This window comes from Carassius gibelio, chromosome B16 (genome assembly GCF_023724105.1).
Source record: "Carassius gibelio isolate Cgi1373 ecotype wild population from Czech Republic chromosome B16, carGib1.2-hapl.c, whole genome shotgun sequence".
Taxonomy (NCBI): domain Eukaryota; kingdom Metazoa; phylum Chordata; class Actinopteri; order Cypriniformes; family Cyprinidae; genus Carassius; species Carassius gibelio.
Genome location: NC_068411.1, coordinates 19,226,108 through 19,244,315, shown reverse-complemented (window position 1 = coordinate 19,244,315; position 18,208 = coordinate 19,226,108). Strand labels below are relative to the sequence as shown.

The 18,208-nt window shown below is 37.6% G+C and overlaps 2 protein-coding genes across 7 annotated transcripts in view; both read left to right on the top strand.

Annotated features, from left to right (window-relative positions):
- The first annotated feature begins 1,208 nt into the window (after nt 1-1,208).
- Nucleotides 1,209-13,282, top strand: LOC127974353 (FAST kinase domain-containing protein 4). 3 transcript variants are annotated; one of them, XM_052577556.1, is made up of 12 exons: nt 1,209-1,371; nt 1,914-2,335; nt 2,418-2,599; nt 6,681-6,825; nt 6,965-7,139; nt 7,236-7,393; nt 7,503-7,613; nt 7,704-7,848; nt 9,100-9,342; nt 9,489-9,600; nt 9,684-9,798; nt 11,779-13,282. In XM_052577556.1, the coding sequence occupies exons 2-12, from the start codon at nt 1,931-1,933 to the stop codon at nt 11,878-11,880; spliced, it is 1,893 nt and encodes a 630-aa protein (XP_052433516.1). In that variant the 5' UTR covers nt 1,209-1,371; nt 1,914-1,930; the 3' UTR covers nt 11,881-13,282. The 3 variants fall into 3 exon arrangements, with proteins under 3 accessions (XP_052433516.1, XP_052433515.1, XP_052433517.1); XM_052577555.1 differs by having other exon boundaries at nt 1,221-1,371; nt 1,863-2,335; XM_052577557.1 differs by lacking the exon at nt 1,209-1,371 and adding an exon at nt 1,389-1,546 and having other exon boundaries at nt 1,863-2,335.
- Nucleotides 13,283-13,946: 664 nt separating this feature from the next.
- Nucleotides 13,947-18,208, top strand: part of LOC127974347 (uncharacterized) — a 16,293-nt gene continuing 12,031 nt past the window's right edge. Inside the window, exons 1-3 of one of the 4 annotated variants that reach the window (XM_052577544.1) lie at nt 13,948-14,190; nt 14,661-14,865; nt 16,998-17,112. In XM_052577544.1, the coding sequence (XP_052433504.1) occupies nt 17,028-17,112 (85 nt within the window). In that variant the 5' untranslated portion in view covers nt 13,948-14,190; nt 14,661-14,865; nt 16,998-17,027. Of the gene's footprint in view, nt 14,191-14,660; nt 14,866-16,766; nt 17,113-18,208 lie in introns of those variants that run through there. The other 3 variants (XM_052577545.1, XM_052577542.1, XM_052577543.1) reach the window with 3 other exon arrangements.

Sequence of the window (18,208 nt, the reverse complement as noted above, 5' to 3'; positions counted from 1 at the left end):
GGTTGCTCTATTCTGGAACAGTGTTGTACATACAACTTAACCACTGATTTTTAGTTGTGTCCTTTTTTTGGAAGGCCAAACAAAGTAGTTTCACTTTCACAATGAACCACACAATGTCACCTCAACATGGTGGCTGTGGTAATAATTCTACAGCTAGAATCAAATTTACCATTCTTTCTTTGCAGGAAAATTTGGCTTCCCACATAGTGAAATAGACATAACGTAGTCTTAACTTTTATAAAGAATATCTCTTTGAGTTTGAGACTTTAGTCTTTGCAACTTTAGCGATCTTACTTGCAATGGCATCGTATAACCCCTTAAATGAATTAGTCAATGTTGCCATCTGCTGGTCGTCTTGAGGAATAAGTTTTTCTCAACCGTCTCCAATTGTTCTCTCGTTTGCAAGATTGCAAAAATCAATCAATATAAACAAACATAATGGTCAGTTAATGAATTATTTCAGTGTATCTGAATGAAAACCATGGGGTTATTATAACCTGTAAACCTATATTACCTCAAACTCACATGGCAACAGTTTACTCATTAATTTTAATGAGATTAAGGTTATCTTCTAAAAACTATAACATATTTAAACCATAGTACTGTAACTGCGGTTTAAATCTGCAGGAAACTATAACATATTAAAACCATAGTACCTTAACTTAGGTTTGAATCTGCAGGATCTGAAAGGTAAGTATGAGGTATAAGAGAAATCTTCTCCTTGTGTGTAGCCTCTTAAAACATGTATGTTCATACACAGGCCAGCTCAAGAACAACTTATGCAATTTTATATTATTTGAAATAATTAAAAGAGCAGTTTCATGTTTATCCTTGTAGCCTACTGTAAAACTGGTTGAGTTTTACAGTATAATAAATAATAAATAATGCAATACATTTTAGAGAAAGTAATTAATAATCTACTTACCCTGTTGAAGATGTAATTAGTTAATAATGAATTACTTTTTTACAGTAACTTATCCAACACAATCATTAAGAATTAACTGAAATGATCAAACAGACCAATAAATGTATTTGACTGTACATATAATGTTTTAATTTCAGATTAATAAAATTGGTATTACTTTTGATTTATTTATTTAAACCTGTGAATTTGTGGTTTGACTTGCTAAAATGAATATAAGATGAATAGGGTAAAATTTCGTGACTTTCATATATATATGTATATAATATGCAAAGGAATCGTACACCATTCAGGCTCAGTTTTTCTTTGTAACGTGTAGGCATACTGACCAATCACAATGCGCTGTCTAAATCACATGTTACCGGTTCACTGACGCAAAACCTCAGCGACTCCTACCGATCGTTCCATGTGAATGTCGTCGCAGCTGTTATAAAAGCTCATTTGACAAGGTAAGAAAAGCAATGTTTGCTTTACCTGTGGTTACAGAGCAGCCCCGTTCAGTTTCGCTAGAACATGTTTATTGAACTGTATTAGTGTTTGGTGTGGACAGTTTCGTAAGACTATTGCGGCGCTTGCCCAAATCGGCAAGGTCAGAATAGACGTTAACCCACGACAGACAGCGAGGTAATTTAGACACTTGACAGATCTTTATATGATGGTTAGATTCAGATTCACTCGGAGCGTGTTGAAGCCCAATACTCTTCCCTTTTTTTTTCTTTTCTTTTTCTTTTCTTTTTTTTTGTATTAGCAACTAGTAAAATACTAGTAAAAAATACTAGTAAAATAATTTAAGTTAAAGAATGCTATTTGCTAAAAAAAAAAAAAAAAAAAACAACACCATATAAATTAACATCAGTATTTGACTGGTGCTGTTTTTATATAAGTTGGGTTCATTTTCTCACAACTGAGATTTTTCTCATCTGTCCGTTTTATTTCTTAGGTGCTTGGGTGAGATGTGGGTGCAAATGCTTTGACTGGTTGTTGAATACAGGAAGTGCCCTTTTCAAAATGACCACCAGGCTGCTGTGCAGATGGGCGCGATTATATCCTCGCTGCCCTCAGACTGCCACAGCCTCAGCCAAACTACAGGCCTCCACAGTCCACCAGACAGAGCCAGTGTGCCTGATGTCCCTGTCTTGGACCCGACCTTCTGCTAGGCACCTCTATCAGGGCAATGAACTGGCTAAGATGGAGGAGACGGCATTTCCGTATGACCAAACGCAACTAGTCCGACTTGTTGAAAAGGCATCCACCCCAGAGGAAGTGCTTAAGTTGTGGGAAGAGCAAGGCAGATCTGCCAGTGATGCTGCCAGGTGTCTGGTCCAGCTGAACCTACGGGTCATGGAGAAGGGTGGTGAAGGAATCCTGCAGGATCCACGCTGCGAGAGCATGCTGGAGACTGTACAATCTCAGGTAACCAAGATTGAATGGGAAGTCCACTCATCAATGACATCGAGACTGTAGAAGATTATATTTTTTTGTTGTTCTCTCACAGGTGACCTCGGTGTGGAATGGATCTCTGGTGGGTCTTCTGCGTGCTCTCACTATGTTGGGTCTCCCTTCTGATGCCCCTCTACTCCGCTCCATCCAGAATGAAGTGCTCTGGAGGATCCGGCGCCTCACATACCGTCACCTGGCCTACCTGGTGGACTGGGTAGCCTTTCAGCGAAGACGAGGGTGGGATTCAAATGCTTTACAGCTTGATTCCTAACTATAGGAATTATTATCACATGATAATTTAAAATGTAATATTTTAGGGATGACTAGTAGTCAGTGAGATTATAAACTAGCTGATTATATTGGTTGACGTATTTTTATATATATGTATATGTATGTATATATGTACAGTGCCTTGTGAAAGTATTCTGCCCCCTTGAACTTTGCGACCTTTTGCCACATTTCAGGCTTTAAACATAAAGATAGAAAACTGTAATTTTTTGTGAAGAATCAACAACAAGTGGGACACAATCATGAAGTGGAACGAAATTTTAGATATTTCAAACTTTTTTAACAAATAAAAAACTGAAAAATTGGGCGTGCAAAATTATTCAGCCCCCTTAAGTTAATACTTTGTAGCGCCATCGTTTGCTGCTATTACTGCTGTAAGTCGTTTGGGGTATGTCTCTATCAGTTTTGCACATCGAGAGACTGAAATTTTTGCCCATTCCTCCTTGCAAAACAGCTCGAGCTCAGTGAGGTTGGATGGAGAGCATTTGTGAACAGCAGTTTTCAGTTCTTTCCACAGATTCTCGATTGGATTCAGGTCTGGACTTTGACTTGGCCATTCTAACACCTGGATATGTTTATTTGTGAACCATTCCATTGTAGCTTTTGCTTTATGTTTTGGATCATTATCTTGTTGGAAGACAAATCTCCGTCCCAGTCTCAGGTCTTTTGCAGCTTCCATCAGGTTTTCTTCCAGAATGGTCCTGTATTTGGCTCCATCCATCTTCCCGTCAATTTTAACCATCTTCCCTGTCCCTGCTGAAGAAAAGCAGGCCCAAACCATGATGCTGCCACCACCATGTTTGACAGTGGGGATGGTGTGTTCAGGGTGATGAGCTGTGTTTCTTTTACGCCAAACATAACGTTTTGCATTGTTACCAAAAAGTTCGATTTTGGTTTCATCTGACCAGAGCACCTTCTTCCACATGTTTGGGGTGTCTCCCAGGTGGCTTGTGGCAAACTTTAAACAACACTTTTTATGGATATCTTTAAGAAATAGCTTTCTTCTTGCCACTCTTCCATAAAGGCCAGATTTGTACAGTATACGACTGATTGTTGTCCTATGGACAGAGTCTCCCACCTCAGCTGTAGATCTCTGCAGTTCATCCAGAGTGATCATGGGCCTCTTGGCTGCATCCCTGATCAGTCTTCTTGTATGAGCTGAAAGTTTAGAGGGACGGCCAGGTCTTGGTAGATTTGCAGTGGTCTGATACTCCTTCCATTTCAATTTTATCGCTTGCACAGTGCTCCTTGGGATGTTTAAAGCTTGGGAAATCTTTTTGTATCCAAATCCGGCTTTAAACTGCTCCACAACAGTATCTCGGACCTGCCTGGTGTGTTCCTTGTTCTTCATGATGCTCTCTGCGCTTTAGACGGACCTCTGAGACTATCACAGTGCAGGTGCATTTATACACTTGATTACACAGACTTGATTACACACAGGTGGATTCTATTTTATATCATTAGTCATTTAGGTCAACATTGGATCATTCAGAGATCCTCACTGAACTTCTGGAGAGAGTTTGCTGCACTGAAAGTAAAGGGGCTAAATAATTTTGCACACCCAATTTTTAAGTTTTTTATTTGTTAAAAAAGTTTGAAATATCAAGTAAATTTCGTTCCACTTCATGATTGTGTCCCACTTGTTGTTGATTCTTCACAAAAAAATACAGTTTCATATCTTTATGTTTGAAGCCTGAAATGTGGCAAAAGGTCGCAACGTTCAAGGGGGCCGAATACTTTCGCAAGGCACTGTATATATATATATATGTATGTATATATATATGTATGTGTATATATATGTATATGTATATATGTATATGTATATGTATATATATGTATGTATGTATATGTATTAGGGGTGTAACGGTTCACAAAATTCACGGTTCGGTTCGATACGATACACTGATGTCACGGTTCGGTTCGGTTCGATACGTTTTAGATACAGCAAAATGTAAAAACATCTCAACTTTTCAGAATGCCGCAAGCGCACCGCGGGTCATGTGACAAGAACCAACCAATCAGCTTCATCCTTTCCCGTAACAACGTTGAGAGCTCAGCCAAGATGAAGGAACAGCTGATCATAGTTGTATATGGATTGCAATTTTGAAATAAATTCAGTAGCAGAGCTACTGCAAGCGATTTTTAGAGCTGCAAATCCATTTATCCTTCGCTGAAATTTCCGCGTCTCATGGAGAGAGCACGTCATTGTTGCTTAGCAAAGACAGACGCCTCATGAGCGCTTCTGCCCGAGCGCTTTGGAAAGGAGGAGAAAGACGTGCTTAGCGTTTTCCATGCGTTTTTAGGAGCGATATGTGAACGGCCCCTAAGGCGCTCGCTCACTCAGCACGCGCTGAAGGCTCGTTGCAAAATGTCTAATGCATTTAACAGACCAGAAATATAAGATCCTAAAATAACCAACAGGTCTGGTGTTTGGGTTGGATTCCCTGTAAGCTATAGTGTCTAAATGCTGCAGGGATAGTTTGCTGCGTGCATGTTTCTCCTTTTTTTCGTCTTTTCCCAGATAGTACTGACGCATATATCCCAGATATTTCCGCTGGTTTTTTTTTTTTTTTTTTTGTAATCCCGCTGGTGTACCCTGTCATGTTGCAGATGCGACATACCGTTGTTTATTTATCCACCACTCTCTTGCCATCACCATTATAGCTTAAAGGGAATCCAAAGTGCACCCAAACACCAGACCTGTTGGTTATTGGAGGATCTTCTCATTTCTAGTCTGTTAAACGCATTGGCTATTTTGCAACGAGCCTTCAGCGTGTACTGAGTGAGCGAGCGCCTGCTGAGTAGCCTAACATAAACATATAAGATGGTGTTTTCTTCTTCTTCGGGAGTGTCAGGGGCGTTGCCTGTTACGTTGTTTGGGTTATTGGGCTACCTTGTTGAACGCATATCATTATATTTCTTTCTCTCTCTTTTTTTTTTTTTTTCAAATATAATTAATTACTCCAACGAACCGTTCGGTATACATAATGCATACCGCGTACCGAACCGAAAGCGTCGTACCGAACGGTTCAATACGAATACGCGTATCGTTACACCCCTAATATGTATATATGTGTATGTATGTATATATGTATATATATATATATATATGTGTGTGTGTGTATGTATGTATGTATGTATTTATATATATATATGTATATATGTATGTGTGTTTGTATTTGGATTTTATATTATATTTTTATTAGCTATAAGTTTTAATATACATGCAGACAGGCTAATAATTTGTGTTAAGGCGCTTGCATTAATTGGTCTGGTGGATATGAATCTGACTAATTGTATAGAACTTCCTTAATACTGACTAGTCGTTTATATATCTGATCAACTAGCTGAATTTTTTTTTCCTTGTCCCCGTTATACTTTTTTTTTTTTTGTTGTTCTATTAATAATTATATTAAACGATACAATTACTGTTTAAAAGTTTGGGCTCTGTAAGATATATTTTGCAGAAATTAACACTTATGGTGTCAGGATATGTTAAATTGATAAAAAGTGAGAGTAAAGAATTTTATATTTAAATAATTTTCTTTTTCACTTTCTATTCTCTAAGAATCTTAAAAAATAGGGATCATGGTTTAACAAAAGTATTGAGCAGCACAACATTTGTAACATTGATAACAATATGAAATGTTTCTTGAACACCAAATCAGTAATGATTTCTGAAGGATCATGTAACACTAAAGATTGGAGTGATGATGAAAATTCAGTTTTGCCATCAAAGGAAAAAAAAATACTTTTCAGAATATATAAAAAATATTGTAAAAAAACAACAACACAATATTACAGTTTTACTGTATTTTTGATCAAATAAATGCAGCCTTTCCTGAAAAGAACAGACTTCTTAGCAAAGAAATCTTGTCAACCTCAAACTTTTAAGCATTTTTATGTGTCTGCTTTGAAAGGAACTGATATAAATGAATAACTACATCTGAAAGGTTTCTTAAGTTCTTGATGCTGTTGGTCCAGTAAGTAGCTGATCTGTTCTCACAATGTTGTTGTTTGTGTGTGAAAGGTATGAAAATGAAGCGCTTACCACAGCCCTGCTGAAACAACTAGAGCTGCGCTGGACAGAGCTGTGTGACAGTCGTACCGTCAGCATTCTCATGGGCCGCGCTTCGCTTTTCAACCCCTCTCTCATGGACAAACTGGAGGACAAAGTGAGTGCACACACACAAAAACACCTTTAGCTAGCTAGCCAACCTAATATATTTGAACACACTTTTGTAATTGTATTTTGTTGTATTAAACTTGTGTAACTTGATTGTCAAACACTGAACTGTATCTTATACTTTCTAGGCTCTGGAGATGGCAGAGAGCTTCAGCGCAGAGGATATCCGGAGAGTGGCATTTGCACTGGCCTCTCAAAACAGACGGGCCGTTCCTTTGTTACGTGCTCTCTCATACCACCTGAACCAGAAACCCTCTTCTGAACTGAAAACACCATTGCTGCTTGACATTGCATACGCGTATGGTCAGTGAGATTTTACAGCTTACACAGCTTTTTGTCTAGACTTGTATAAATGACTGTAAAAGTGTAATCGTGTTCTCATTTTTCTCTAAATAAAAGGTAAGCTGAATTTTCATCAGACACAAGTGCTCCAGAGAATTGCGGCAGAGCTATTGCCTAGGTTATCAGAACTGAGTTCCCTCGACGTAACCCGCTGTGCCAAGTCTCTAGCCTTTCTCAAGTGGCTGCACTTGCCTCTATTTGAAGGTTTTGCTCAGGTTGGATGCATTTCTTATCAAATTCAAACCATCAAGTAAATGAAACTTTCTTTGAAGGCAGCCTTATATTTAGTTTGATTATTATTTTCCCCTCTCTGTTGTTTTTCAGCACTATGTGAATAATAGTAAAAACTACAGCACTCTGCAGGTGTGTAATCTCCTCATATCTTTCGCCAAACTCAACTTCCAACTTGGTAAAGGAGAGGAGTTTTACCAAAAGGTAACCAAAAAGAGTACTATATAGATGTATAGATATTTATGTATTTATATTGATATGCATGTATGTAAAGTGTTTTTTGTGTGGCTATAGGTACACAGAGCTTTGCAAGGTTCCTTTCAGAATTTAGAGCCTTTCCTGAAGACAGACGTGGTCTGGTCGCTGTGTGTGCTGAACCAGGCCAGTCCTGATTATATCTCCTCTGTTACGAAGTATGACTTTCATAAGAAACTTACAGGTGCGTAGGAATGAATGTGCTAAAAATATTCAGAATAGGCTGTACGCTACATTTTGGGACCGCTACTGAACTCACATTTCTCATGTTGCACAGTGATTAATATCATTTGCTGTTCTCATCAGAAACACATGGTGGCAGTATAGCTTCATTTTCTTGTACAGCGGGTAAAAGAAGTATGTCGATAACAGCTCAAGTAATCCATATTTACAAAGAAAACAAAACAAATGAATTCAGAAAATAAGTTCGTGACACAATAATGACAGGGAAAAAGTATTGAACATGCTTACTGAAATTTAGATAATACTTTGTACAAAAACCTGTGTTAATGACAACTTCAAGAAACATTCTGTATGGAGAAACTAGTCGCATGCATTGCTCAGGTGCTCAGGATTTTAGCCCATTCTTCCACACAAACACAAACGGTCTTTAAGGTTCTGTGTGCCTCAACTCTGATCTTTAGTTCTTTCCATAGATTTTCTATTGGAATCAAGACAGGTGAACTTAAAAAATATGTTATGGTGATGTGATAAGTACCTACTACATCTGTCTTTTTTTTCATGATAGGATATTCGAACATGCACTGCCCTTCTACTTCTAATAATTCTGTTTCTTTGGACTTTCTATTCATCAAATTATCCTAAAAAATGTATTATTGTTTCCATAAAAGTATTAAGCAGCACAACGGTGTTTAACCTTATTTAAAAAAATAAATAAAATCATTTCTTCAGCATTACTGTACATCAACATACTGTATTAGAATGATTTCTAAAGTATCATGTGACACTGAAGACCGGAATGGCTGCTAAAAAATGTGATTTGACATCAGAGGAACAAATACAATTTTCCAATGTACAAAAATATTATTTATGCAATATTGTCGTTTTTACAATGTCAATAAAATTATAATAAATGCAGATTTGGCAAGCGCAAGTAATTTCTTAAAAAAAAATATTAAGAACTTCCCAACCTCAAACCTTTAAATGGTTTTCTATGTATTTTTTTTTAATCGTTCACCTCAAAATAAAAAATATATTTACTATGATATAAATTATGATTTAATTATACACTTTCATGTCTATTTAAACTTGTATGCTGATATTTGTTTTCATGGAACACAAACACAAATCTCCCATTCACTTCTTTTCATACAAGGACAGTTCATACTATTGAACAAGGCTGTGAATCAGTGCACAATAGTCAGTCTTGCAGTCAAATTTTATCATGATAAAGTTTTTCTGTTCTGTCCAACAGGTGGCATTGTGGATCGGACTGAGAGCTATCGACTGAAATTGCTGCATATCTCTTCTTTTGCTCAGTTGGAGCCTCTAGGTATCACTATTGAATCTCCAGCTGTGCTGCTGCTAGCTCCCCAGGGCAAAGCAGAGGTCAGCACCCCTCTGCAAAGCAGCCTACACTCAGCCCTTCAGAGCCTGACCTACAGCCGGACACAGGCCCTCCGCACTGCTGTCAAAACCATATACGGCTGGACAATAGGTGAGTAGAACTGTGAAAACTAGAGCGATGCGAGTTATGTACTTTGTACTTTCAAGGTAACAGAGGTCATAGATCTGATTCATGAATCCTTAAATTGTAATGTTAATCATGTTAATTTGTGAATCTATTGATTGTTGTCACCACAGACGTAGAACTTGTAGTAGATTCAGAAAATAAACCTATTGATTTGGAGAACCTGAAAGCCCCTCATTTACCTGGGGGTGGTGGACGTGATGCCTTACCTGCAGGGGCTCGACGGTGAGTGTTAATGTGAAAGCCTTGTCCTAAGCTCACATACAGAGATGATTTCTAAATATGTCAATGTTGTTTGTCCATTTCAGAATAGCATTTGTGGCTTGGGAGTTTCCTAACTTTTGCCTCAGGAGCAAGGATCTTCTGGGCCGCTTTGCCATGCAGAAACGCCACCTACAGCTGGCTGGGTTTATAGTGGTGGAGGTGAGACACCGTGAAATACAAGGATAGGATATGAAGCTAAAAACATTTATCACGATAGAATGTTCCATATCATTTGGTATCGGTAATTATTGAAAAATGGGTTTTGATTGGTTGGTCATTAGGGCTGGGCGATATGACGATATTCTCGTATATCTACGATGTCTCGGAAGTATTGCGATGTCCACAGTTCGGAAACGGAGGATTATCGACATTATCGGAAGAAAATGACAAATGATAAACCTACATTGAAAAAGTATTTTACATAGCCCCATAGTCAGCATAAAGGTTTTTTTGCATGCAAGAATGAAATAATTTAGTAGGAAGGTTGGGAATCGAAAAGCTATTCCACATTCAGAAATCAGATGCGTAATATCAGGAATCAAATGACTTGTTTTTAAATTAAATTACATTTCGATTCTGCTTCTTGATTCCTGTATATGCATTTATTGTGATTTCAAAATATTCAACCGCAAGAAGACGAAATAGAACTCACTTCTGCACTCGCAGGCTGTTTTCTGTGATGCGCACGTACACACACAAACACAGCACATGCACAGAAGCTGTCTCTTATAAATGCAATCACTGGACTGAGCTCACTTTATTGCATTCTTACACATTTGAATGGACAAATAAACAGAATTATATCAAAATATTCCATAAATACAATTGGTTATGTCTTAAGAACCTAAAGAGTTCAGAAAGAAAACAAGGGTATATTTGATCTGTGCATCAGCTGGTGCTCATGTTTTTACTCTTAATTGTGATTCCAGTGTCCATCTTTCCTCTGTGTTTTTATCTGTTTATCTGTAGTGTTCTCATTTAATTAAGCTCCGTTGACACAAAAAACGATAACTATGTTAGTGTCCACACAAATTCCTGTTAACTTTATTATAAGTATGCACTGCAGTTTGTCATTTGCTGCTTTTACTGTTTAATCTTTGATGTACATTCTAAATGGCTTTTATTGCTTTTGATCATAAACTGGAAAAAAGCAGTCCGAACTTGATTCCAACAATAGTGTTTCTCTTTGTCTTGATTATACAGTATTTGTGGTGATGACCTCTCTCTATTCTCATAGAATTAGAAGAATTATTGTAACATTAATCATTATCGTTACTTGCTGCGAAACAGCCCTTTAGAACGAGTATTAAAACTTTATAGTTATCTTGTAAATAAGTTTTAATGAAGTGCAAGCTCAGCAGTGTTTACTGCACAAAAGTAAGCCTATTTTATAAGCATCATTTAATTAGGGATAAGTTACATGGGCATTAGGGGTTAGAGTGTTAGGATCAGCTATACATAATTTACTGATGCTCTTCCAACTCACAATAGCACTTCTTATTTGATGTACTCTCCTTTTTATAATGCCGATGTAATTAGCCTGATTAGCTCTATTCCTATTGTCATGGCTATTACATGGCAGGCAGTCTCCCCTGGCTTTGGGTTATAAATAGCAGCGGTAAAGACAGAACTGTGGAAAAGGTCTCCGGCTCTGTCTGCAGCATGTAGGCCAATCCTGTTAGCCCTCTGCCTCCTGGGGTACAGATAGATCGAGTTGGCTGGACTCGTCTTGACTTCCAAGGAATGATATAATGCTCTTGCCATTTGATGCGCTTGCTGACAACAGCCATTTCAATATGCCAAAGTTCATGACACCTCTCCGTTTTCTTTTTTCCTGAGATTGATTTTTGCATCACATCTGCAAAATTTAACTGGTAAAACGCTATATTGTCAATTATGTTGTTATTTATATACATATATATATAATAGAGAGAGAGAAAGAGCCCAGTTAAACATATGTCACTTTTAAACCAAGCAGTTGGCCAATGCAATGAATCAACAGTCATGACCAATTTGAAATCTTTCACCCTCTGATTCTTTATTGAAATGACTCATGAAAATTCAACCACAGTTGACCACACCTTCACTCTCAAGCATACTGATGTGTCACAAACTCACACATTACGTTTTCCCCTGCAGGTGCCGTACTTTGAATGGCTGGAGCTGAAGTCTGACTGGCAGAAAGTGGCTTACTTGAAAGACAAATTAGGGAAGGCAGTGGCTGAGGACATGGCTAAATGAGCCATCAAGCCTGTCAATAACTTGAAGTGCTTTTGACACGGGCTGCTCATAGACATTAACAGCCTCAGACAATAACATGACTTAAAGGTGAGGAAATTACAGAGATATTGAGTACTGCATATACACGCGCACACAACAAAAAGATAGTTGCAGCATCCTAAATTCCCATGATCCACCCGAACATCAGAGTGGAAATCAAATGCATCTGGGAGCTGTGATCAATCTCTGCAGGAACCGAAAGCAGAGCCTCCAGAAATCAGCAGATGCTCGGAAGCAACAGAGTCGTGTATCCGCTGCCTTCCCAAAAAAGAAACTCTGAGCCAAAGAGCTAAGCGAATGTTGAGAAATTAAAGCGTGAGTGATCTGAAGGGCACAAGCAGTGTTCACCACATGGGAAAACAACTAAATTGTCAGACCTTTGTGTTAATCGTCCATGTCCTCACAAACAACTGGATGTTCACACGCTCTACTTTCACTTATAATAAATACATGCACCTTCTGTTTTTGATGCAGTTGCCTAGACAACACATGGGGCTTTCCTTGTTGCCAAGGAGACTGGAGATATTTATGGCAAAAGGGATTGGGAGTTCAGTACTTAAAAGATTTCTTTACACTTAGAAAGCACTACTCTACTGGTGTTATGTCATTAAAGAAGTAAAATAACTACTTGCCTACTCACCTGATATCTGTATATTTGCTAATATACTTGTGTTCCTGTAGCTCAATTGGTAGAGCATTGACCTATCAAGCGCAAGGTTGAGGGTTCAATTCCTCGGGAACACATGATAGGTAAAAATGTATAGCCTGAATGCACTGTAAGTCGCTTTGGATAAAAGCATCTGATAAAGCGCCTGATATACTTGTGATTTAATAAAAAATATGTGAAACAAGGCTGTATGTAAGAATACATATTGGATTTGAATAAATATTTCTTTTAAATATTTATTTTGGAAAGGTTGTTGTGCATTCTGGTATGTTTAGATCTAGTTGCAGAACTGTTATTTGCTGTCAGGTAAGGCTGAAGTGCATACTCTCATCAGTCTTCATGGAGAACTGACATTCCTGTTGAAATCTTGAAAGATTTTGTGCAGAAAAAATTGATTTTTTTCCATTTAAGACTTTCACCTCCATGTTTGCAATGAGTTTTCAATAAAATTGCATCTTGTATTTTCATCAAAAAGCATATGGTGACTCATGGTTGTATTTTTGAGAATGTGGTTTGCTAATGTTGGCTGTCGGTCTGCAGTCATGCTGTGATGTACTATATCTTAAAATATTTTGTGTAATGAGCACAGAAGTCTGATGAAATGTGTTCTGAATTTATTTTTCTATCTGTTACTATGATTTAAGACTTCATAGACACTGATATGTATCAGAATCTAATAAACATCTTTAATAATGACCTGTCTGTTATCAATTGACAGTAAATATTTGGGTGTATCTGACCTTAGCTCAAATATGCAATCTATTTTAATTTTAAAACAGTAACACTTTAAATCACTCAAAACTTGAAGTCACATACCCTCAAGTTCATAGAAGGGTACGTTAAACACGAGTGTAGCTCACTTTTCTTTCACCTTGTTCCAATTTTGTTTTAATAATAGGCTAGCTATTAATTTATAATTTGGAACCTAATGAAACGTTGCTTTGATAATCTGTGGTCTATATTTCCCTTAAAAAAATAATTATCACTTGACTTGTATAACATAATGACATCTTAAAGTGTGGTCGAGTTTCCAAATATTTTTGGGACCATACAGACCTAAAAAAAAAAACTAACTTTAGCTCTTCTGTGGTCAGATTACCAACCAACACAACAGTTAAATAAACAAAGTTTTAAAATTTAGTAAATTACATTTTAGACCCAAATTATTGAAGGCAATTTTGTCGGTTTTGCTTCACCAGCGAAAACGTTTCCGATCAACTGAGGTCTCCTAGTAACACGTGGACTGTTCCAGAATAAACTAATCGTTTTAGTAGTGACTCCCTCATTAATTGACGATCGCTTCTTGCCACCCACTGGCGTCACGATGTAATCACCACCAATCAGACAACAACTCGTCAAAAAAACGCGCTAAAACACAAACAATCAGAATGATACAAACAGTGAAGTTTAAGCGCTGTGAACTGAACACATTCGAGCACTTAACTGTTGTATAATATAGACATTGTTAAAACGATGCCCAATAATTTGTCATCTATTGAAAACTATAATGGTTGACAATCAAACACAAAGTTCACAGTTTATTTACTTGACGAGAATTTCCCAGGATTGTGCCCGACCTCGGCCCTTTCATTCAAAAGCACCAGGTAAGTTTTTTTTCTAAATGCTCGCTGTGCTAAACTTTACCATCCCCTGCTGGAAAAATTATTAAGGGAAGGTTATTTTAATGCCATACACTGCAAAAAGTGCCTTCAAAGTTCTTCTTTGAGATACTTTAAGATAAATGGAACCTTTCCTTTTTTTACAGGACATTTCTTTATAGTGGAAAAAAATGGTTCTTTGTATAATTAAAATATTCCACGCAATTACAAATTTAAATTTTTTTTATTTTTAAGAACTGTTCACTGAAAGGTTCTTTGGGGAATCATGCATCATGGCATTAATGCCACTGCAATCAGTTATAAGAAAAATTCTGGTTTAAAATAATTAGCTTGTTATCAAATTGTTTATAAATTTGTTTGTTTTGCATTATATGACATTAATGAGCTCAGCTCCTGTCATGTTATAAAAACAATCATCTATATTATAGATGATTGTTTTTGTTTTTTTTCGTAAGGGGTTTCACTGCATGTTTGTTTAGCCAGGCAGTGACTTCAGTGCAAGAGGAAACAAGTTTTTATTTTAGTCCTTCTAGTCTTCCTTACCTTGAAGGGCAGGTCGACCCCAGCTTGGGTTAGCTCAGTCAGACTGAGTTATGCAGGGGCCCTTGAAGAGCCTTGAAGAACGAATGAGAGCTGACCTCTCTGCAGGCTACACGGAAGGTGACGAGTAGTTATTCTTCCTTATTCGATCCACACATCTCTCATTCTGTTTATTTATTTATCTATTATGATAGAAAGCCCTCTCCTGTCTCTTTTTATTGGGTCATCTGAATTTAGCACACATTTCAAATGTTTTATTGAGTCTGGTGTCGAAAAACTTGACAGGCCTGCATAAAAACTGTTATAGCAGCAAAAGCAGAACGAACCCCCTATAAATGCACAAGGTTTTTACAGTAAAGCACATATCATTATACTTTTCATGTAGTTTCTGGGCATTTCTGAGTAAACCGATACATTATTTTACCACGAAAACCAATGACTTTATCACTTTTTATGAGTGTTCCAGTCATCCAGTTCCCTAAAATTCCAGAGATAGAGCCGAATGTTTGAAACAGAAAGTGAGAGGCAGAAAGAAAAAAAAAAACCCAGGAAAGTCCCTAGGTCTTGCCAGTGCTGGAACCTGCTGAATATTGGATTCTCTTTCTAAAGCATCCATGAGTTCTCCCCCACAGTTGCCGTGGAAACATAGCCCTGTTCCCTGTAGTTAAATTTACTGCAGTAAACACTTTCATGAAGCACAGTTACATTGATTTTTAAAGATGTTGTTTTTATCTCATTGATTTGAAACAACATTATCATTGAAAGAGTATTTCTACTGTATTGTCATTTCAAAATACTTCAAAACTGTTTTATAAATTGCATTATGATTTTAACACATTATGTAGCACAATGCATTTTAGTTAGAGTATCTCACTAGTCACAACCAAACAAACATTTCTGCATGATGGTAATACCGTAGAAGTGCTCCCTGGGGAGTGACTATGTGTTGTATAGAGAAGAGGGAAGTGGAGAACAAGATTTTATTTTTTGTCTGCAGTATGGCTATCATTTTAACGCTTCTTGCTTAAATAATATAACACCCAACACTGGTTTGCTTGTCTTAAAGTTGGCAATAAAATGGAAATTGCATTACTCTCATTTGTATTTTCTTTCTTATTGTGAAATGAACTGAAATGTCTTCTAGAACAAGAAAACATGAAGAGACAGATGTGATTGTGTCCATAAAGAATTGACTCGATCATTTGCTAACTGCTGTAAATGTACATGTAAAAAAAATTTGTGATATGCATGGATAATTTATTTTAAAAATCCTAATATTTACTGCACTAATCTTTAATGGGGCCTATTTTCCACAAGTTCTTTAGGGTTTTAATGAAACATCTGTAACATAGTTTGGTTAAAGTTTCTCAATGGTAGTGTAAAACAACACAGTTCTTACCCTGTCAAAAATAGCTCTGTCTACAGCACACTGTTTTATTGCGTTCCGCTTTAAATGCAAATGAGCTCTGCTCACCCCGCTCATCTCTTCATCACAAAACTCGCTAACTATCACATTATTAGGAAAAGGCAATTTGCAAAGATTCATTAAAATACCTTACAATAGTAACTGATATCTGATGGAGAGTCGATTTCGTAAGGACCCAAACTGTCCCAAAACACCAACTTCAACAGGTCTCCCAAACTGTTTTGATGGTTTTGGAGTTTTTTTTTTTTGTTTTTTTTTTACACATTAACACCAGCTTAGCCAGACAGGGAGATCATCTTAAACCAGCTAAAACCAACACATTTATGCTGGTTTAAACATTTTTATTTCAGCATGGCTATCAGATTAGATTTTAATGTTTCAGTCCACAGCATCTCTGCTGTGTTTTGTATTATTATCCCCCAGCCTCCAAGAGATACAGAAATCTGCTGACACCATTTTCCAAGACCCACTTGCCGAAGGGAGAGCAGGAGGGAAGTAGAGAGAGATAGAGAGAGAGAGAGAGAGAGAGAGAAAGGGAGGGAGAGATCGAGGTTATGAGGCAGCACAGAAGTGAGGAAGGGAGAGGAGAGCAACAGAAAGTCTGATTGGGGTGGGCTCTGTCGTAATCAGAGAGAATACTGCAGCTCACGCACAGATTTCCCATGCTGTTAACGGACGTGGCTCTGTAACCCTTCTCTCTCTCTTTCTCACATGCACGCTGACATAAATGCACGCGCAGTGAACACGGATCTGTATCTCTGCACTGAGGAGACAACATCCTTTACTCGTTTTCTCAGTCCTCAGTTTACTGGCTCCTATCTTTTAGGCAGTGCGTCAGAGGCTGTGCCACACAGATATGCCTGGTGAGACTGCACATCGGAGTGGCCCCACGCAGGGCCTTCTGGACTCCGGAGACCCACAATCAGAGCTGCCAGGACCAGGTAAGCAAACACACACCTCACAGCATGCTATGTAAGATGCATAAGTGGAAGTACACAAAAGGATGCTTAGCTCAAAGCATGTGTCTAATATAATTGTCTGCTAGGACAGTTAGCCAGAAATCAGCAACATATCCAGCCGCACCCAGAAACATCATCTAGCAGAGTCCTAAAAGAGCATTGTCTGCACTAAGTGGTTGTAGTACAAACACCCACACAACCACACACTCCTCCTCTCTGCCTGCAATTACAACAGCATGACACAGCATCACTCTCAGGACCCCAAGTTACAGCATCAGTTGGAATCAAGGATGTTAAGGACAAGTGCATAGGTGTCCATAACATGCCTGCATGAAATGGCATTGATCTAAGATGTTACTTTAGAATAAGATGGAATAGAATAAGATATGACATCTGTATGTTATATGAAAAATAAGAAACAACATTGGCAGAAATGACAGAGCATATGTTTATATTTGAACTACATTTAACAGAGCTTGATTAGTAGCTTTAACACAAACAGTTTTTGTCTTGTGCTAATGGTAGGTGGTTAAATTCTGGGCACTGAGTTGATTGTCTTGATGCAGTGAATGCTTATCAAACTGTCTGCCGGCACATTTGGGACTCTTAGGCTTATCACCTTTAAATTTGATTAATTAGCAAAAAATGATCTAAAAAAAATCTGCAAAATGGCGTGAAATTTTCCATTAAGCATATAGGCTCATGTGTATGTTTGAAAGAGCAGAAAGATTGCCCTAAAAAAAGACAACCCTCATGTGTGACAGTTTCTCGGTGCTATCTTTAGATGAATGAACTAATAAGAAAGGAGACCTGGGACCTAGTGCTCCTAAAATTTGTAGTCGTCTCAGTCAACTCTGCCTCTGAATCTGATATGTGTTTAATTGGGCATCACAAAACACAATGGCATGATAAGACAATAACGTTTGTGTTTAGTGGTGATGGTATTGAATAGCATTGTGTAATATGATTGTATCTTTTGCAGGCCCACCTGGCGATGATGCAGTTTTATGTATAATTTCTATTGTCAGCATTAAAATATATCTCTGAAAATAATAAGTGCATAAGCTAAAATACAATC

What these genes read in the sequence shown, in the direction of transcription:
- LOC127974353 (XM_052577556.1), top strand. Translation starts at nt 1,931, where the DNA reads ATGACCACCAGGCTGCTGTGCAGATGGGCGCGATTATATCCTCGCTGC. An exon ending in TATTTGAAGGTTTTGCTCAG is followed by an intron (nt 7,394 to 7,502) that starts GTTGGATGCATT and finishes GTTGTTTTTCAG; the next exon opens with CACTATGTGAATAATAGTAA. An exon ending in GAGAGGAGTTTTACCAAAAG is followed by an intron (nt 7,614 to 7,703) that starts GTAACCAAAAAG and finishes GTGTGGCTATAG; the next exon opens with GTACACAGAGCTTTGCAAGG.